Raw genomic sequence first — 18,949 nt, 5'->3', positions numbered from 1 at the left:
AGAAAATCCCAAGTTACTAATGACAACTACCTGAAAACTAAATGCCAAGTAGATCTCAAAAACTTGCTGAGTATATACAAGAGTGGTATGTAAACTTTAATACCCTTAAGAAAATAAAATTTAAGCTTTATATAAAGCAGTATTTCTTAAAATTGGGTTCAAGTATCCCTAGGGGAATGCAAGATCCTTTCAGGGAGTCGGTGAAGTCAAAACTGCATTCATAAGAATATTAAAAGGTCAACTGACTTCTTTCATTCTCTCATGACTGTATGGTGGAGTGTTCCAGAATCTACATGCTATGTGATTATGTTATTGCTCCAATGGTTAATAGAATGAGTGCCTGTATTTTACACTTTTCTATTTTGATTTCTAATTTAGTAAATATCAATAGATAAAGCACACATAAACAGAAGTTCTTTGGAGTTCCCAATAATTGTTAAGAGTATAGAGAAGTCCTGAGATCAAAATGTTTGAAAAGAGAATGATGGGCTTCTAGTTATGACTCAGGAAAAGATCCAAGTTGTTGAAGATTACCTCAAGACACAGTTCAAGCACTTCTAGTTTCAAAAAGGCCAAAAGGATTAAAGGTTAGCCAAGGCTTCAGAAAAAATGAAAAGAATGGTTCACTATTACTTATGAACATGTGCAAATTGTCATTTAAGAAAATTACAATAAGGTAGCTAGGAACTGGCAAAAAGCAAAAACTGTAATGCCCAGCATTGTCAAAAAACAAAAACTCACGTACAGTTTGGGGGGGAGTATAAATCGAGGGGAGAGGGAGTGTTTGTTTTTTGGGGTGGAGCGAGTTGGAGACATCAATTTTAAAACACATATTCTGACACAATTCCTAAGCCAGGAAATTATACTTTGAAAAGTATGTCCCAATATTTAGTTGCACACAGTCCTGGGCACAGATCAGACCAGTAAGTAAATGCCGGAGGACTTGAACCAGGATAGCGCTAGAACTTAATTCCTAATTTGTTGTTAATAATCTACCTTTGATTCATAAACAAATATGCCTTGTTTCTGCTTTTTGCTAACAATGTCTAACGAGTGATTATAGTAGTTGAAAAGAGTCAGCAGAGAAGTAATGGTATACATTCTAACCCAGTGTACCTCTCACAGAACTGGTGAGAGTTAGAGAAAGGGGGAGGGGAGGTAGGGGGGAGAGAGAAGAAAGTGTTAGGTTTTAAATTGTTGCTTACCTGCACTAACGCCTGAACTGCGTGAACTTGTCCAGCTATCCTTAAACTATCATCTCCTTCTCCACTACAGAAGGAAGAATCAAAAGAACACGATGTTTCCATGTTGACAAGACAGTGCCGATTCCGAGCACTATACTCCACTAGATTTATCAGTAGACCTAAACCCTATAAAAATTAAAACATGCATGTTACCACAGGGGAGAATTAAAAGCAAATGAACACAATATACGTAACTCTTACTGGCAGACAGAAAACTAGTCAGTGCTCTGCCATCTACAAAGGGGTTAAAAACCAGTATATGATCTTCGCAAACAACGATTTCACCACTTTTAAAAGTCACCACTGTTAGTTCTTATACTTTTTATTTTTATACAGGGCCCTTCATAGCTCTCTTTTGTACAATAAGACGTATATTCATAAGGAATCAATTGACACCCACAACATATTAAACAACTGGTTCTTAAATCCAAAACTGAGATGAAGTTTTTATCATCTTAATAGATCAAGGACTTATTTCTGAAACAGTCACACTTCAACCCACCAGCACTCGAATATCAAATCTCTGCTCCTGAGGTAGGTACTTTGGAACCTGAAGCACACAGTTCATCGCTGTGCCGATCAAGCCGTCCTGTTCTCCTGTTTTGGTGCTGCCCCATTCTAAAATGGAGAATGCAAAGAGGATGAAAGTTGTTACTGATTCTTTATGACAGCCAATACTTATTAACATGAATATTAAAAGTTAAAAACATGTATCTTGAAAAAAAAGTATAGCTATTCCTTTATTAAAATACATTGTTGACTATAATATTTCTGAGCCAAGCTACCAAGCTGGTTCTAAAACTATCAACTCCTAAAAGCAGTTAAATCTATACATGAATAAATGAATTACATGATGGCAATTTAAAAATCACTACATCAAGACAAGAAACAAGGGAGGGGCTTCCCTGGTGGCACAGTGGTTGGGAATCTGCCCGCCAATGCAGAGGACACGGGTTCGAGCCCTGGTCCAGGAAGATCCCACATGCCGCAGAGCGACTAAGCCCATGTGCCACAACGACTGAGCCTGTGCTCTAGAGCCCGCGAGCCACAACTGCTGAGCCCACATACCATAGCTACTGAGGCCCGCGCACCTGGAGCCCATGTTCCACAACAAGAGAGGCCACCACATGAGAAGCCCACACACTGCAACCAAGTGTAGCCCGTGCTCACCGCAACTAGAGAGAGCCCATGCACAACAACAAAGACACAACACAGCCAAAATAAATAAACAAAAGAGTAAAAAAACAACAAGGGGATTAACTTTTTTTTAACATGTAATACAATCTATCATTGAGAATATATGTAGAAAATATGACTTACCATTATCATTAGTTAAATTGAGCAACACCCCAATGATGGCTCTCATGCAGTCTTCCACTGCTTTGCCCACGTGATTAGTTACATTCTGGTGAGGCAGAGGCTTACTGTCAGGTAAGCATATACTGTTCTCAGCACGGTTATACTGCTTAATCAATTCTTCACAATGCTGTAATGCTCTTAAAGAGAAGACAAAATACAGACTATTATGCTAAACAAAAATAGTTACACTAAGAATTTCTACTTACTTCGACCTTAATGTTTTAAATCTGTCATAAGGACTACCCTGGTGGTCCAGTGGGTAAGACTCCACGCTCCCAATGCAGGGGGCCCAGGTTCAATCCCTGGTCGGGGAACTAGATCCCGCATGCATGCTGCAACTAAAGATCCTGCATGCCAGTACTATAACCCGACGCAGCTAATAAATAAATATTTTTAAAAACACACAAAGAAAAAAGATAAATCTGTCATAAATGCTGCCAAATTAATTTTTTTCTACCCCAAAAGTTATATCAACTATCCAGTCATGTACCAAACATGTCTGATATCACACCAGGTGCTCAATTTTATTTTGGGAAAACCTGATAATATAAATTTTTCTAAGCAAAGTTAAAATTATAAAGTCAATGCAGAAGTTTATAACTATACTACCTACAACTGTATGTTAAATACTTCATAAACATCAGAGCGAATCATTTTTTTTAACACGAGGTCCTTTAACTGACATGTCTCCTGGCAGACATACAAGGGTACCAGATACATCCAAGGACTCTCAAGATGCTACCCAAAATAACAAGGAAATGTAATTTTTAAGTGGGTCTAGTATTTCTGAAGACTCTCTTTAAATCACTAAGTCCATTAACTTAAAAAAGTCTATGAGAGAATGAGGTAAGCTGACTCTGTCAGTTGATTCTTCATGTATTATATACCACACAAAACCCTTAAAGAAAACTGTACTATATCTAATCCCCCTCTAGCTGCTTCTTAAAACACATCCTCTAGTTAGGAAGGTGTTCATGTCTAACCTAAAATAATTTGTTTAGATGTTTGGGGATGTTCGCCAGAATTACCATGCTGTTACTGTTAACTGCCTTAAGTAGCACTGAGCTAAATCTGTTGGGAGGTGAGGGGAGAACAGTAAGGGTATACCATTTAGTCGTTCAATATGCTATCCCTGCATTTATCAGGGTTCTACTGAAAGTTTCAAAGTCTTTCACAAACATCCAATTCTGACGTCTACTGCCACTTCTAAGACATCTGACACAAGTTCCTAATCGCAAAGGTTCCTAACCTCCTTTTAGAAGTCCATTTGTCAGGGGTCATGAAGTATACAGGAGACGTTTTAAAAATAAGAAATAGATTTAACTTGCAAGAATACTCTGGTGAGGGAGGGTAAAACATGGTAACAAAACAACAACACATGCCTTAAGGATACTAACTGTGATACAAAATTTAAAGAGAAAAAAAAACAATATTGGGAACTAGAGACTATTAGAAATTTGAGACTATGGGAAATTTGAATACTGACTGGATTTATGATAATATTACGCAATTAATAATTTTTAAGAGATGAAAATGGTATTGTGGTTATATTTTTTGGAGTCCTCTTTTAGAGATTATATGCTCAAGTATTTATGGATGAAATTACATGAAATCTGTAATTTGCTCCAAAATAACGTAGAGGGGGGAATGGATAGGGTTATACATGGAAACAAGACTGGCCCAATGTTTGATGATTATTCAAGCTGCATGAAGTGTACACTGGGGTTTATCAAACTATTGTCTACTTTTGTCTCTGTTTGAAATTCTCCAAAATAAGAAGTTAAAAAACAGATAAACTTGAGTCAGGCTGTAGTGGACCTCTGATACTATACTAAGGACTTTGAACATACATCCAAAGACAAGGGATCACAGAGATTAGGAGTTTGGGATTATTTTTACAAAACAGAAAGTTAACCCCCTGTGGTATTATGTTGGAGAGGCTAGAGGCCAGAGTACCAGGGCAGAGGTATCAAAAACTAAAATAGACATATTAGGAAGAAGCTGCTGTAATAAGCTAGAACCAGGACTGGAGACATACTTGGAAATTTTACACACACTGAGTGACAGCATTAGCCTAATGTCAAGAAAGTTGGGTGGAGAGTGTGAAATGGAGGAAGCTACACATAGATCTGGGGAAACAGGTATAAATAAACAGTAGAAGGCAGCTAGTAAACTTCATTTACAATAAAAATAAGGACTAATGCTTAGTGTTTACTATATGCCAAGCATTGTTCTAGACTTTACATATATATATAAAAACTCCTTAATATATATTGTATATAATATATATTATATACAATAAACAAAAGATATTTTAAAATTTTTTAGAATTAAAATATTATTTAAAATACACATTTAAAATATATATCATATATAATTGAAGATACATTAACATATACTAATTCTTTTTATTGCAACAACAACCTTGGGTAGGTAGACACAATTATTACCCCCCTTCTGAGGAACCTGTAAGTATTCTTGCCCAAGGTTATAGGGCTGAAGCTCTGAAGCTGGGATCCAAACTCAAGTTATTCTGGCTTCAGAATCTGTACTCCTCTAACTTTTGTACTATACTGCACCACTTCTGGTTCACAGAACTTGACAGAAAGAAGTATTTTATGGAGGAAGGTGATACAATGGCACTTCCTTTATAGTCAATCCAAATGCTTTAAATAAATAGCATGACATTTCAGAAAAACTTACTTAGCTGATGAAACAATGAGTTGTGAATCTTTATATGCTATCAAGTAGCTTTGATTCTCTGGATTATGCACCGTTACCTAAAAGGGAAAATTTTGAAGTTTTGTGGCAATCCATAACATTCATTCATTCACACACAACACACAGTGCTCTAAAAGACATAAAGATGAGGCATAATTAGCCCTTGTCATCTAAGGGAATAACAACCCACATGTTCTAAATTTAAAATAATAGAGCTATAGCTTTATTACAGAATCTAAACACCACTGTTAAAATTGCTTGCTCATAATTAATATATTCTGTACTATACATTCACTGTAATGAACTACCAAGCACTTTAAATGTCAGAAAAGAGCAATCACTAACTTAATAAACAAACTAATATTTTAAACTACTTAAGTAGATTCATTTAGAATTTTAAAAAATTAGATCTGTTTATCAAATGTACCTGACACTCTAGAAAAGGAACAATTTCAATTTCATCTGTGCCAGGAGCTTTTCATTCACACTAGATTATTTTCCCATAGATGTTTCATAAAGTACCTAGCTAATCCAATCTGGTCAACACACAGTCTATGCATCCTGAAACTCACCGGCAGAATAAATTCTAATCTACACTGAACTGGGTTAAGTCATTCATAAAAGTCAAAGAACAAATAGACTGCATTACAGTTACAATTTCAATTTGGATTAACAAAAGTGGAACTCTAAGGATATGTAATATAAACTATGACAGTCTCACATACAGAGTCACATTTAAGATTAAATAATTTTCTCCAAATAGTTGTCCATACTTACACTTTCTAAGACTCGTAAACATCTCTCTGCTCCCCATAATGAGGCTACTAGCTTCTCTTCATCCTCATCTTTACTTAAATGATCCACACATTCTTTCACTAGGAGAAAAAAATGGACATAAATTAGCATGTCTCACCACTTCAATACTTACCCCCTTTACTAACATTAAAAGCCATCTACCTGTACACATGCTATGAATATGCTGGAACCTCTCCGAACACTGTTTATTCTAAGTTTTATACTGTGAGATGCTGCAATTTATGAGAATCTAATTTATTATAATTATTTTATTTCCATAATTCCCCAATATCAAACTGTTAATGGCCTTTCCTTTAAAAGTTAAGAGATTTTCAAGATGCTACTAAAAGGAACAGACCTTTTCAAACTGATGCAATTATTCTTTGAAGTATGTAAATAGAATATTTTCCACAGGCTTCAAATAATACATAAAAATGTTATACATGTGTGTATATCATACCTTTATCTACAATATGATCCAGACCACCCAAAAGCCGTAGTTCTTCTTTAAACCAGTCTCCGGCTCGTTTAGAAGTAAGGGACAGTAATGTCTCCATAGCTAAATGCCCAGTCTGAAAATCAAAAGCACCATTAATGAATACTGACTCTTAGCAATAACTCTGAGGCAACACTTCTAGAGACTGCTTTTTTTTAAAAGCATATTGCATGCTACCAGCCCACAGTAATACAGTAAATCCTTTTTTAAATAAAATTAAACTAATTTAAATTCTTAAGCTGAAGAAATGTTTTTAACCATTGGGTTGTTTTCAGAGAAAATCCATTATTTAAAGTAGTCTATCACTTGCCAGTTCAATAAAATATATACTGGTACCATCATATAAAGACTCAAGGGCAAATTGAAGGGTACATGTATTTTAACTACAAATCAATATATTGGATTAATTTACCACAAAGGCTGTAAAAAGTAATACTCTAGGAACAAGGTGTGGGTGTGTCTAAATTTTTGTCTGTTGGTAAAAACTGGTATCTTATTGCTTTGCTTTGCATTTTTCTAATTATAGCAAATGAGCTCGTATTCATATATTTATCAGTTAACTGTATTTCTTGTACTGTAAGTCCCCTGTCAAATATTCTTTCCTTATTTTCTTGCAAAGTTGCTTGTCTTTTTCCTGTTGTTCTATACATTTTCTTATCTTTTCTGAACAAAAATCCTTTGTTACTTTTAGGGTTTCAGATTCACCAGTTTTAAACTTTATACTACAGGGTTAGCAGCTTAGATATACATAATGTGGCCACCATGACAAAATTATATAAAAATAATGATTCAGGATTACCACTAGAGGAAGCATAGAACAGTCAGAGCCATATTTATAAACCAGTTTAGGTTTTTCCTTCTCTTTATTTGCCTTTAATTATTAATCTTACTTTTTATTGTATTTCTTTTAAAAAACACAAAACCACCCCCCAACAATGGGCAACTTGGTTCCTGTTGCAATAAAGGAACTTTAGTGTAACAAAAGAAATGCTTTAATTAACAAGGCTGAAAAGACCTGGGTATCTTCCCAAAGCTTTTTCCTTTGAAAGATGCAAGTTTACATTAAGTCTCCCTGGCCTATTTGGAACTGAATATAAATTAGATATTCAGAAATGCGAAAAACATACCTTATCAGTGAAAATCTTCCTATTACTGATTTATAAGAGATTTTATTCTGTACCTTATAGATTTTACTCTATACTTTAAAAAGAACAAGGTTGATATCCAAGGTGACAAATATATAACTAGAATTCAACACTACAAAAACAGATTAAATTTTGCTCAATTCTCATTCTAAGTCCCTGAAAGAGTAATGTAATGAGATCGGCACAGGTAGGTTAGCACATGAGTCACAGAAGTGAAACTGAAGACTTAATGAGGCTTTCTTTGCTTAGGAAGATTTGATGTTAATATAGCAAAGACTCATAAGATTTTATGCAAAAAAGGGACTTGACTGTTTCTATAGGCATAAAAAGGACTGTTTGATATTTTAGGCTATATTCAGTATATAATAAGCTAGTATTTTAAAACAGCCTACAATTCAAACATTTTATTTGAAACTGGAATAGTCCTCAAAGAGTTAAAGCACAACCAAATCACTAATCAGAATGCTATTCAGCAATTGCCAACTCTCAGTTATTTGAATTATATTTTAATATTATAATAATGTTTTAAAGTATCTTTCCATGGCACATCAGGAGAAGCAATGTATTTCAAGGAAGAGGTTGAGCAATTAACAAAACAAACAAAATTAATGTGTAGGAGATAGTCACTGTATGAAACAATGTCTATTGTTAACATTTAAAACGAACACAATATCCAAGAATAGCTGAGGTTGGGGTGGGGGGAGGCAGGCATCCTAATATTAGCAACTGTGTGTTCTGATTTTAATCATGTGAGTTAACTACTTAACACAATATAACAAAGTTATTATCTGGTATTTACCATCCTAATAAATTCCACAAACGATGGAGAAAACTCAATGAACAAGTTTCCCATCTTGTTATTTAAGAGCGAATGTCTGGAAAGAATTTAAATGTTGAATAATATGGGAGATGAAATAATAATAATAATTTTTAAAAGCTGTATTTATTCCATTATGCAAATAAAAATTATAGGCTCAAATTTATTTTATAGCATTAAAAATTAGTATATGTTGTAAAATTGTTAAAAGTAAATAAAATTATGAATAGATTTTAAAAGTAGTATACAAATAGTTTGGTGAGGTAGAAAGATTGTTTAGCCACACTTTGAGCATAACAGCTATTTTCTAATTTTAATAAGTGAAAGTACTGAATATGTGTCAATTTTGTATCCTGCTTTTTAATGTTAACTTGCTTTACCCCTCAACCCTCCACTCTACCTGAATCTATTCCCTACTCTACCTTAACTAAACAGGGCAATAACCCTAAGTTGTTATGTGGGTAGCACAAAGCATTCTGTAATTTTCTGAGACAAATGTCTTCAGTCATCAGTTTAGTGGGCAGTAGAAAAATCAATGTTTATACAGTTCGGATGTTGGAAATATCTGAAAGTCAGGTATATATAAATAATCTTATTTTTTCAAAATGACAAGGCCAATTCATCTTCTACTGGCCTACTAGTGTTTGGGGATTCTGCAAGTTAAGAAAAGCCAGAGGAAAGTAGAACTAAAATCAACCGAAGGCAACATAGTCATCTTGAACTTAGGGAGTTGTATTGAGCATAAGGGTAGCCATGGCCATGACCCTGAGTATGAGGGACACTGCTCGACGGAAGGGCAGGTGCCCAGGAATCTTCCGAGTCTTGGTCCCTTGCAGCAGTTAATCAGACATCGTAAGATACTATGGAATAAATGAATGCTCATTGAAACTGGCTCTTTCTGAAGATCCTTTAAATCTTTATTCCTGAAACCCACAGAGGGTTAAAAATTCAAGTTCCTAATAGCCTAAATGTAGTAGAAACTACACTGGAAAATTTTTTTTTTCAAAAGGAAAGGATGAGGCAAAACACAATAAAAAAACTTACTGGGAAAAAAAATCTAAATACCAATGGGCCAAGTTTAGGAATTTCAGGCAGGGAACAGAAAAATTATGCTCAGAGCTAAACCTTAGAAGAATTTGCCAAATTGTAAACCAAGAGGTTAAATGATTTGTCCAAAGTCACATAGCTGCTGTGACAAATTAAAAACTTTCTGAAAGTAATTTTCATTTTACAATAGAAGAAAGGAACCCACCGTTATATTTTCTAGATCAAGGTGCTTGTTGTGTACAGTTTCACAGAGCCTTCGAATTTTTTCTTTTATTTTGTTCATGTCTTTTTCATTCAGCAGCTTAGCTGAAGAAGCATCTTGTTCCAGTTCTAGAAGTCGAATCATTAGATCTAGGCTAGCTCTATCAAGATCCATGTTCAAACGATCTCTACTCAGTATGTACATGAGGGCAGCTGTACAAAGGGACAGATTCTTCAACGGACCCCCCGCAAAAAAAAAAAAAAAAAAAAAAAAAGTTAATGTAAGCAATTAGTGACAATTTCAGGAAACAAGACTATTTTGACATTTGTTCACATGTTGGAAACCTTGAAAATGTTTTATTCAGTGAAAACCTCCCTCTTAAAATATTCTAGGGAAATGTGAATTAAATAAATACATCAATAAAGCACCACTGCTTAAGATTTTCCTTTCTACAGACCTTCTTTATATGAACGCCCCAGAGCTAGAAGCGTTTAAGTGGAATTACATGTTTTTGGCCATTCTGTGCTAAATGAAGAGTTTACAAAACATTCTTTCAGCTATATAATCCTATTTTACAATACACTTCACTCTTTGTCCTTTATGATATAGTAAAGTCAAATTTCCATTTAAAATCAATAATGTAGGGACTTCACTAGTGGCGCAGTGGTTAAGAATCCGCCTGCCAGTGTGGGGCACACGGGTTTGAGCCCTGGTCTGGGAAGATCCCACATGTCGCAGAGCAACTAAGCCCGTGTGCCACAACTACTGAGCCTGTGCATAACTACTGAAGCCCGCATGCCTAGAGCCCATGCTCCACAACAAGAGAAGCCACCGCAAATGAGAAGCCCGCGCGCCGCAATGAAGAGTAGCCCCCGCTCGCCGCAACGAGAGAAATCCCAAGCGCAGCAACGAAGACCCAACACAGCCAAAGAATAAAAATAAAAAAAACAAAATCAATAACGTAAATGTGTTTTAAAATCTGTATCAGAAACTTAGCTACACAGCTGGGTTTGTGTCAATACATAAAACTAGGATGCTCAAATAAACATATTTAGACTCATTTCTTTAAAATAAACCTATCAGGTCTGGTTGAACCAAGTATTTTTTAAAAAACCATTAATATAATGTGCTCTCAAAATCATTCAGATCTGGTAGTTAGCACACTCTGCTTATAATAAAATCTACAAGTACTGAAGGTGATATAGGTAAGCATTAATATAACAAAGAGGTCTATGTTCGAATATTCCAACATTTGAGATTTACTTTTTTCCCCCCTACATATGTATTTATTTTTATTGAAGTATAGTTGATCTTACACTTATTTCAACGCACAGAAACACAATTAACTATCTAAAGATTTAAACTTTGAATCCCCCAAATTCAGACTAGGTGACTAATTAAATGCTTACAGAGCAAAATATTTTTGGAAATAAGGATGTCACAGTACAGGCCTTAAGAAATCCACTGCCCCTAAGAACACACATTAATGCCTTGGTCCTCTCATAACTGCATAAGAAAGCAAATTAATTCTTAGTTCTCTTCTCCCTCATTGTTTTGTACCTGCTACAACTTCGTAACGGAGTTATCCTCACTCGGGGTTAAGTATACTGCTTTCAGTTTCAGAAGACTCAATATTAGATTATGTCACCTAATCTGCACTTGGAACATAATTTCCCTGAACAAAAATATAATAAAGCCATCTCAAAATATCACTATTGATTAATAATGATTTTTTTCTAACTTTGAAAACGTTAAACCTGACTTTTATATGTAAATATGTTTTTTTAAGTGTCAAAGTCATAATGAAAATGAGGATATGATTCCTTTTCACAGTGGGATTCAACATCCAGACAAAATGCTAAAAAAAAATTAATATCAAAACTTTTTTTTCATGCTATTATTATCAAAAACGAGTAAAAGTTTTTTTTCCAGTACTTTCTGATTTGAGGAAATCAGTACTTACAGAATTAAATATCCAGTATGGCATGGTATGTTAGCTATAGTATCCAGTATGGTATGGTATGTTATGTTATACAACAGTTAATAAGATATACTGACAAGTTAAGGAGGAAAAATGTCATGAGAAGATAATCTTAAATGATTTATTAAGCAAAAATTCTGGCATTAAGCTCTAAATATTTAGCACATAAAACTAACTCAACCCATAATGAGAAATATTTACAGATGAATATCCAGTGAAGGTTGTTTTTTTTTTTTCCTATTTTGGTCATGCCAAACAGCTTGTGGGATCTTAGTTCCCTGACCAGGGATCAAACCCAGGCCCCTGGCATTGGAAGCTCAGCATCCTAAGCACTGGACCACCAGGGAATTCCCAAAAGTATTTCTCAGTAGCCAAATAAACTAGAATTCTAAAATAATGCTTCTCAATCCCAGAAACTTAAATACCTGATGATGCTGGGAATCATCCAAGGTTTTAAAGACCATTGCTACCATTCCATGTGCTCTCAGGTGCATTCGAAAACTGGGCATGGCACATTTAGTAGCCAAGCTAATAACACTAGAAGAAAATAGACTAGGTTAAGGGGGCTGAAGTTTTTTTATTTGCGTAATACCAAAATAAGCAAAAGGGCGCTCAGGGGTGGGGGTGTATGTGTGTCAAAGCATTGCCCATGCAGATCACAATATTGAAAACACGGGCAAAACAAGTTATTAAAAATTTACTGATGTGATTAGGTATGCTATATAAAAAATATGAATAACCCATGATCATCTTCAGTGTTTTCCTTACATTACTACTACTATTAAATGAAAAGCAAAAAATCTCAGCTACCTTTCATAATGCTTCTGATCCATAAAGATTATAAATATCTAATTGGACATATTCCAAATGACTGGATAACTCAATCAAACCAAGGTATTCAATCCATTATAGTATGTAAAAGATGATCCAAATCAAAACATGCTTAAATTAAATCAAATCTATCACTTGCATGTGTAAAATCTGGGGCTAAAAGTACTTAAAAGATTCTTTGGCATAACACTCTTTTAAGCATCTGGAAACTGAAGCCTATGCTGTGCTAAAATGCTGTATCATCCAACTTTCCTTTGTGCATGTAGAATCAAGTCCCTTAAAAGAAATCAATCACATTTTAACATCACTGGCTATAACCTACACCTATGATAACAAAAATCACAAATGTTTGGCTCTAATGAGCTAGAAAATTTTAATGAGAAAGCATGCACACAATTTTCAAATATAAAAATAAGATCTTACCTAAGGCAACGTGTGTTTAGAGGCTGAGTGCTCTTTAAGCCACTTAACAAGTACTCAATGTCATCAGTGAACTCTTGATTTTCACCAAATTCCACCACATCATTGAAGTGCTTCACGTGCTGAACAACAGTATACAACTGCCAAGAAAAAAATATGTCCACCTCTTTTGTAACTATGAAGTAGCATATTTAAATATTTAAAGCACTTGCTATGCTTTATTTAAAAGTGTATAAAATAGTTTATTAGATGGCAACCAAAAGAAATGTTTTAAAAACATGGGTAGTAGTAGGACAAGATAAGTTTGTGGTTCAAAACTGAGGATCAGTGTACTGATATGTGTTCAAGATATTAAAAGGCTAAATTACATACGAAATTCTATCCACGTGCAGTAAAACTGTATATGGCTGCTTACTTCTTTGTCTTCTTTTCTGCATTTCAGTGCAGTAACTATATCTTGGTAGGGCTGAGTAGGTATTGTCACAGTTTTTATCACTTTGGGTGGTGGTGCAGGAGCCTTAAAAACTCCATCATCTTTTTGATTTTGCTCCTTTGAAGACAGCCTCACCTATTAATAAAGGTATTAAATTAGTTGTTCTAAATAAATATATAAAAATAGTAACATCTCATCTACTTGGCAAATTTAGCTTAAGAGTAATAAAACCCCTATTCTCCCCCTCAAAGGAAGGAGGAGTCCTCTGAAAGGTCACAAGGGATACTTTAAAATTCCATGCACTACAAGATAAGACTCATATGTGTTTTATTCACAAAAGAACCACTCAGGAACTTATTCTGTTCTTTTTAACCTTACTTTTCATACAATTTGTTATCCACCTCCAGGACCATTACAAGGAATAAAGAACCACCATTACATACATAAATAGCACTGATAAGCAGCTCAGGATAGACAGGAAAACTACAATAGATAGACAAAAGAATTTTTAAAGTACAGGAGTCCATAGTTTTGGGTAGGGGGAAAAAGCCATAATAAGAGCATGGTATCTAATTACTAATATACACAATAATGGTTTAATACTAGTGAAAGAAGTTTAATATATCAAGAAGACAGGGAACTGTACATTACATTTTAGAATGATCTCTATCCCTATTTTTTGTTGTTGTCTATAAAGAACCCATTCCTTGATAGCTCCAGATGACTGAGGTGTCACCATTAATCTGTAGGTATTAATGCATGGTCCTACCAGTTATTCTGAAAAAAATAATTTGATAAGAATCTTTTTCAAGTGTGTTTTGAATTGAAAGGTATTACTGGAATGCAGGAAAAAGTTCTGCTCTGAAAAACAAATTAATCACTCAAAGACACTTTAAGATCAATGTAGGATATAATTTATAATATAGCTCTTAATCATTAATACAAACTTGAAATATGTAATTTATAATATAGCTCTTAACAGTTAATACAAACTTCAAATAATTATTTACCCTTAAACACTAAATACTGTAATTCCATAAAATGTCAGGAGTGAAAAAGTAGTCCAATATTTTTTAAGCCTTTCATTTATAACCGAGCAACACCAGAATTTCTGTTATCCTGTCCACAATCCTTACTTTTCCAATGAGTTAAACTAAAGCTGCTAAATTTTAGTGAGGAGGTTGAAAATAAACTGTTTAACAGAAAAGCCAGAGACTTTCAAATTATGAATGAAGATAGCAACTGCTTAATTTAAAATTCATTACACAAACATGAAATTAAAAAGTACAGTTCACTTACTGTGACACTCTGAGGTTTTACTACTGGTGGCCCAGGTAGTTCTTCTGAATCTGGATGATTCCAATGCCTGGCATTATATACAGCTTTTGTAGGAGACTAGAGAAATGAGAGAAAGATCAACTGTTTCCATCTTACTTTGCATCCTTATAAAATTACCTCATTTTAAAACTAAAACTAAAAATCATAAAGAGTAATTTAAATACATAAACATATATCCTAGACAGAGCAGGATAAATAATATCTGGCTTATACTCCCACCACGCTCCCATGCCGATGGCAGACATGGAGTCACAGTGCTATTCTGACACAAAATCGACAATCAGTGTTCTGGACAATTATTACCAACCAAGAAAAGAAATTAAACCTCTTGCCAGGCTTATATTAACTTATATTAACTAATCAATATAGTTAAGTTCAACCTGTTCTTTATTCCTCATAACTGCTGATTCATGCCCCACATTCTTCCAACAATGAAAATAAGACAGGTTATGACAAGGGATAAAAGTCCTTATTCATTTAAGTGAAACTGGTGAGGCCAGATGAGTGCCGTTATTCAAGCTTTCAGGTTTTATAAAGGAAAATATGGTATGTATAACATATTACATAACACACTGGAATCTAAAGCAGTACCATATACTAAAATACATGCAAATGTATAAAAATTCACACCGGGTGGGATAAAGATGTAAATTGCCCCACCCCAGTTCAGATTAGTTTGCTGCCAAATCAATATACTATAAACTTAATGAAAAAAACTTTCAGTTTTAACACTTTGAATTTCAGAATTGAGGATAAATAACTGTGAGCCTGCATGATCAAATCCATAGGATTAAATCTGTATAAAAGGAACAAATCCTCACTTTCAAAAGGGGACTGATTAAACAGACTGACATTTTCTCCATCCTTTACAAAAGTGATGTTAAATTATGTCCTTTAAACTTCAAATAAATAATCTCATTAGAAATATTTTGTTTTTAAGAGTGTAATTAATTAATGATCTTCATACTTTCAGTACTACATAAAAAAATAAAGAGTACAAGAGAAACATACTTCAAGACTGGCCAAAAATCTGCATTAAAAAATTAACCATCTTCCCTTATTAGCTGCAGTGAAGTAACATAATTGGAATTAAGCATCATACAAAGCTATCTTTTTATACAAATATTATCTTCAAAATAACCATACTGTGACAAAGACAACAGTGTAAGCTCCAAAAGAACTGGTTTTTCAAAAGATAAAGTTTAAACTGACTCACATATTAAATTTGTCAGAAAATTTTAACGCTAAAAGGAATCTACTGTGAAACTTAAAGCAGAAAGTGTCATTTGTATTGTGTATATGAACGTATTATTCTTATATATCAGGTTAGCATAAAGTAATGCAGCATTAGTAATCTAAAGCAGTTTATGCACTCATGCAATGACTTGATCAGGCCCCCTAAGGCACAACCATACAGAGCAGACTGAACATAAATTTTTAAACCTAGCTCTATTCCTTACTATTTTTCTCTCAAACATTATCTATATAATCTACATGCCTGCTAACTGTTAGATCCCTCATTTAAGCAAACTCTAATCCCCAAAGCACAGCCATAAGCTCAGGAAGATAACAGACTTTTGAAAGGAATAGGTGCCTCAAGGCTTAAGCACTTTACTTATTTTTAAAAAGCATTGATTTCAGGTAACAAACCATCTTTTGGATAACAAAAAGGTTATCTGGTTCCACAGGTAACAAAAAGCACAGTCAGGTCAACGTTCTAAATTAAACAGACCCTGGAGATTGGGACTGACATATACACACTACTATATATAAAACAGATAACTAATAAGGACCTACTAGATAGCACAGGGAACTCTACTCAATACTCTGTAATGGCCTATATGGGAAAAGAATCTGAAAAAGAGTGGATATATGTATATGTATAACTGATTCACTTTGCTGTACACCTGAAACTAACACTGTAAATCAACTATACTCCAATAAAAATTTTTAAAAGATTAATACCAAAAAATATATATAAATTAAACAGACCCCCTTCCATTTAATTGTGAGTGGCAATATATACCTAACAGTTATAAAGGAGACACAGGAACCAGATGGTCCAGACAAATAGTAGCTCTACTACTGCTTATTACTAAACATCTTTCTCATCTGTAAAATGGGGTTAATAACAGTACCAACTTAAAGGGTTGTTGTGAGGATTAAATGAATATATGTAAAACACATATTAGAGTGCCTGAAACAATATGTGCTATACAAGTTTTATTGCTGATAATTCAAGTTATAATAATTGTTATGTGATGACGTTCAATTCTGAGTTCAGCATCTTCATAAAAAGAATTGGAGTATATGGTCTACCCACATAACAGAGGACTGCAATAAAAGGGATAACTGACATGAACACACTCTGTTAACAAATATTATTATTATAAAAAGTAGACTGGGATATACTGTTCTAATTCATCTCAAAAGTAATTGATATGCCTGATAAATACAGAGGCAAAAATCCTCAACAAAACACTAGAAAGCTAAATTCAACAGCACATTAAAAGGATCATACACCATAACCATGTAGGATGTATCCCTGGGATGTAAGGATGGTTCAACATATGAAAACCAACCAATGTGATACACCGCCTTAACAGAATAAAGGACAAAAATCACATAATCATCTCAATTGGTGCAGAAAAAGTGTTTAACAAAATTCAACTCTCTTTCATGAAAAATCACTCAACAACAGGAACAGAAGGAAATTACCACAACATAGAGGTCATATTTTAAAAGCCTGCTGCTAACATCAGACTCAACAGTGAAAAACTGAAAGCTTTTCCTCTAAGATCAGGAACAAGGCAGGGATGCCGATGCTCACTGATTCTACGTACTAGCAAAAGTAATTAGGCAAGAAAAAGAAATAAAAGGCATCCAAATCAGAAAGAAAGAAGTAAAATTTTCTCTATTCACAGATATAATCTTGTATATAGAAAACCATAAAGATTCCATCAAAAAAAAAAAAAAACCCTGTGAGAACAAATAAATGTATTCAATAAAGCTGTATGGGGCTTCCCTGGTGGCGTAGTGGTTGAGAGTCCGCCTGCCGATGCAGGGGACACAGGTTCGTGCCCCAGTCCGGGAGGATCCCACATGCCGTGGAGCGGCTGGGCCCGTGAGCCATGGCCGCTGAGCCTGCGCGTCCGGAGCCTGTGCTCCGCGGCGGGAGAGGCCACAACAGTGAGAGGCCCACATACCGCAAAAAAAAAAAAAAAAGCTGTATGATACAAAACTCATTTGCATTTCTATACACCAACAAAAAACAATCAAAAGAGGAAATGAAGAAAATTCCATTCACAGTAACATCAAAAAGAATAAAATACTTAGGAATAAACTTAACCAAGGAGGCAAAAAATTTGTACACTGACAACTACAAAATGTTGAAAATAAAGGCACAAAGAAATGGAAAGACATCCTTTGTTCATGGATTAGATGACTTAATACTCTTAAAATGGTCATACTACCCAAAGTGATCTACAAATTCAATGCAGTTCCTGTCAAAATCCCAGTAATAATTTTTACAGAAATAGGCAGAATGAAACTAAACTTCATATGGAATCCCAAAGGACCCTGAATAGCCAAAACAATCTTGAGAAAGAACAAAAAACCCAAAGGCCCCACAGTTGCTGATTTCAAAACATTACAAAGCTACAGTAATCAAAACAGTAGGGTACTGACATAAAGACAAATATATAGACCAACAGTACAGAACAGAACGCCTAGGAATAAATCCGCATATATATGGTCAAATGATCTTCACCAATGGAGACAGTCTCTTCAATAAATGGTGCTCAGGAAACTGCATATCCACGTGCAAAAGAATGAAACTGGACCCGTATCTTATACCATACACAAAAATCAACTCAAAATGTATTAAAGACTTAAACGTAAGACCTGAGCTAAAAACTCCTAGAAGAAAACATGGGAGAAAAAATACATAACACTCATCTTGGCAATGACTTCTTGCCAAGAAGCACAAGCAAGAAAAGTAAGTATAGACAGGTAGGACTACATCATAAAAAGCTTCTGCACAGCAAAGGAAACAATCAAGAGTGAAAAATGCAACCTATGGAATGGAAGAAAATATTTGCAAACCATATATCTGATAAGG

General features: G+C 34.5%; 1 protein-coding gene across 2 annotated transcripts in view; it reads right to left on the bottom strand.

Annotated features, from left to right (window-relative positions):
- WAPL (WAPL cohesin release factor) overlaps positions 1-18,949 on the bottom strand; it is a 77,779-nt gene that overhangs the window by 9,319 nt on the left and 49,511 nt on the right. For both annotated transcript variants that reach the window (XM_060103346.1, XM_060103336.1), the window contains 11 exons: positions 14,791-14,886; positions 13,474-13,626; positions 13,062-13,198; positions 12,233-12,344; positions 9,830-10,057; positions 6,580-6,691; positions 6,102-6,199; positions 5,307-5,383; positions 2,565-2,740; positions 1,747-1,862; positions 1,206-1,370 (listed from right to left, as the gene is read on the bottom strand). In XM_060103346.1, coding sequence (XP_059959329.1) covers positions 1,206-1,370; positions 1,747-1,862; positions 2,565-2,740; positions 5,307-5,383; positions 6,102-6,199; positions 6,580-6,691; positions 9,830-10,057; positions 12,233-12,344; positions 13,062-13,198; positions 13,474-13,626; positions 14,791-14,886 — 1,470 coding nt within the window. The remainder of the gene's footprint in view (positions 1-1,205; positions 1,371-1,746; positions 1,863-2,564; positions 2,741-5,306; positions 5,384-6,101; positions 6,200-6,579; positions 6,692-9,829; positions 10,058-12,232; positions 12,345-13,061; positions 13,199-13,473; positions 13,627-14,790; positions 14,887-18,949) is intronic.

The sequence above is a fragment of the Mesoplodon densirostris genome, chromosome 1 (assembly GCF_025265405.1).
Source record: "Mesoplodon densirostris isolate mMesDen1 chromosome 1, mMesDen1 primary haplotype, whole genome shotgun sequence".
In the NCBI taxonomy this organism is placed as follows: Eukaryota; Metazoa; Chordata; class Mammalia; order Artiodactyla; family Ziphiidae; genus Mesoplodon; species Mesoplodon densirostris.
This window is presented reverse-complemented; position numbering and strand designations above follow the sequence as displayed.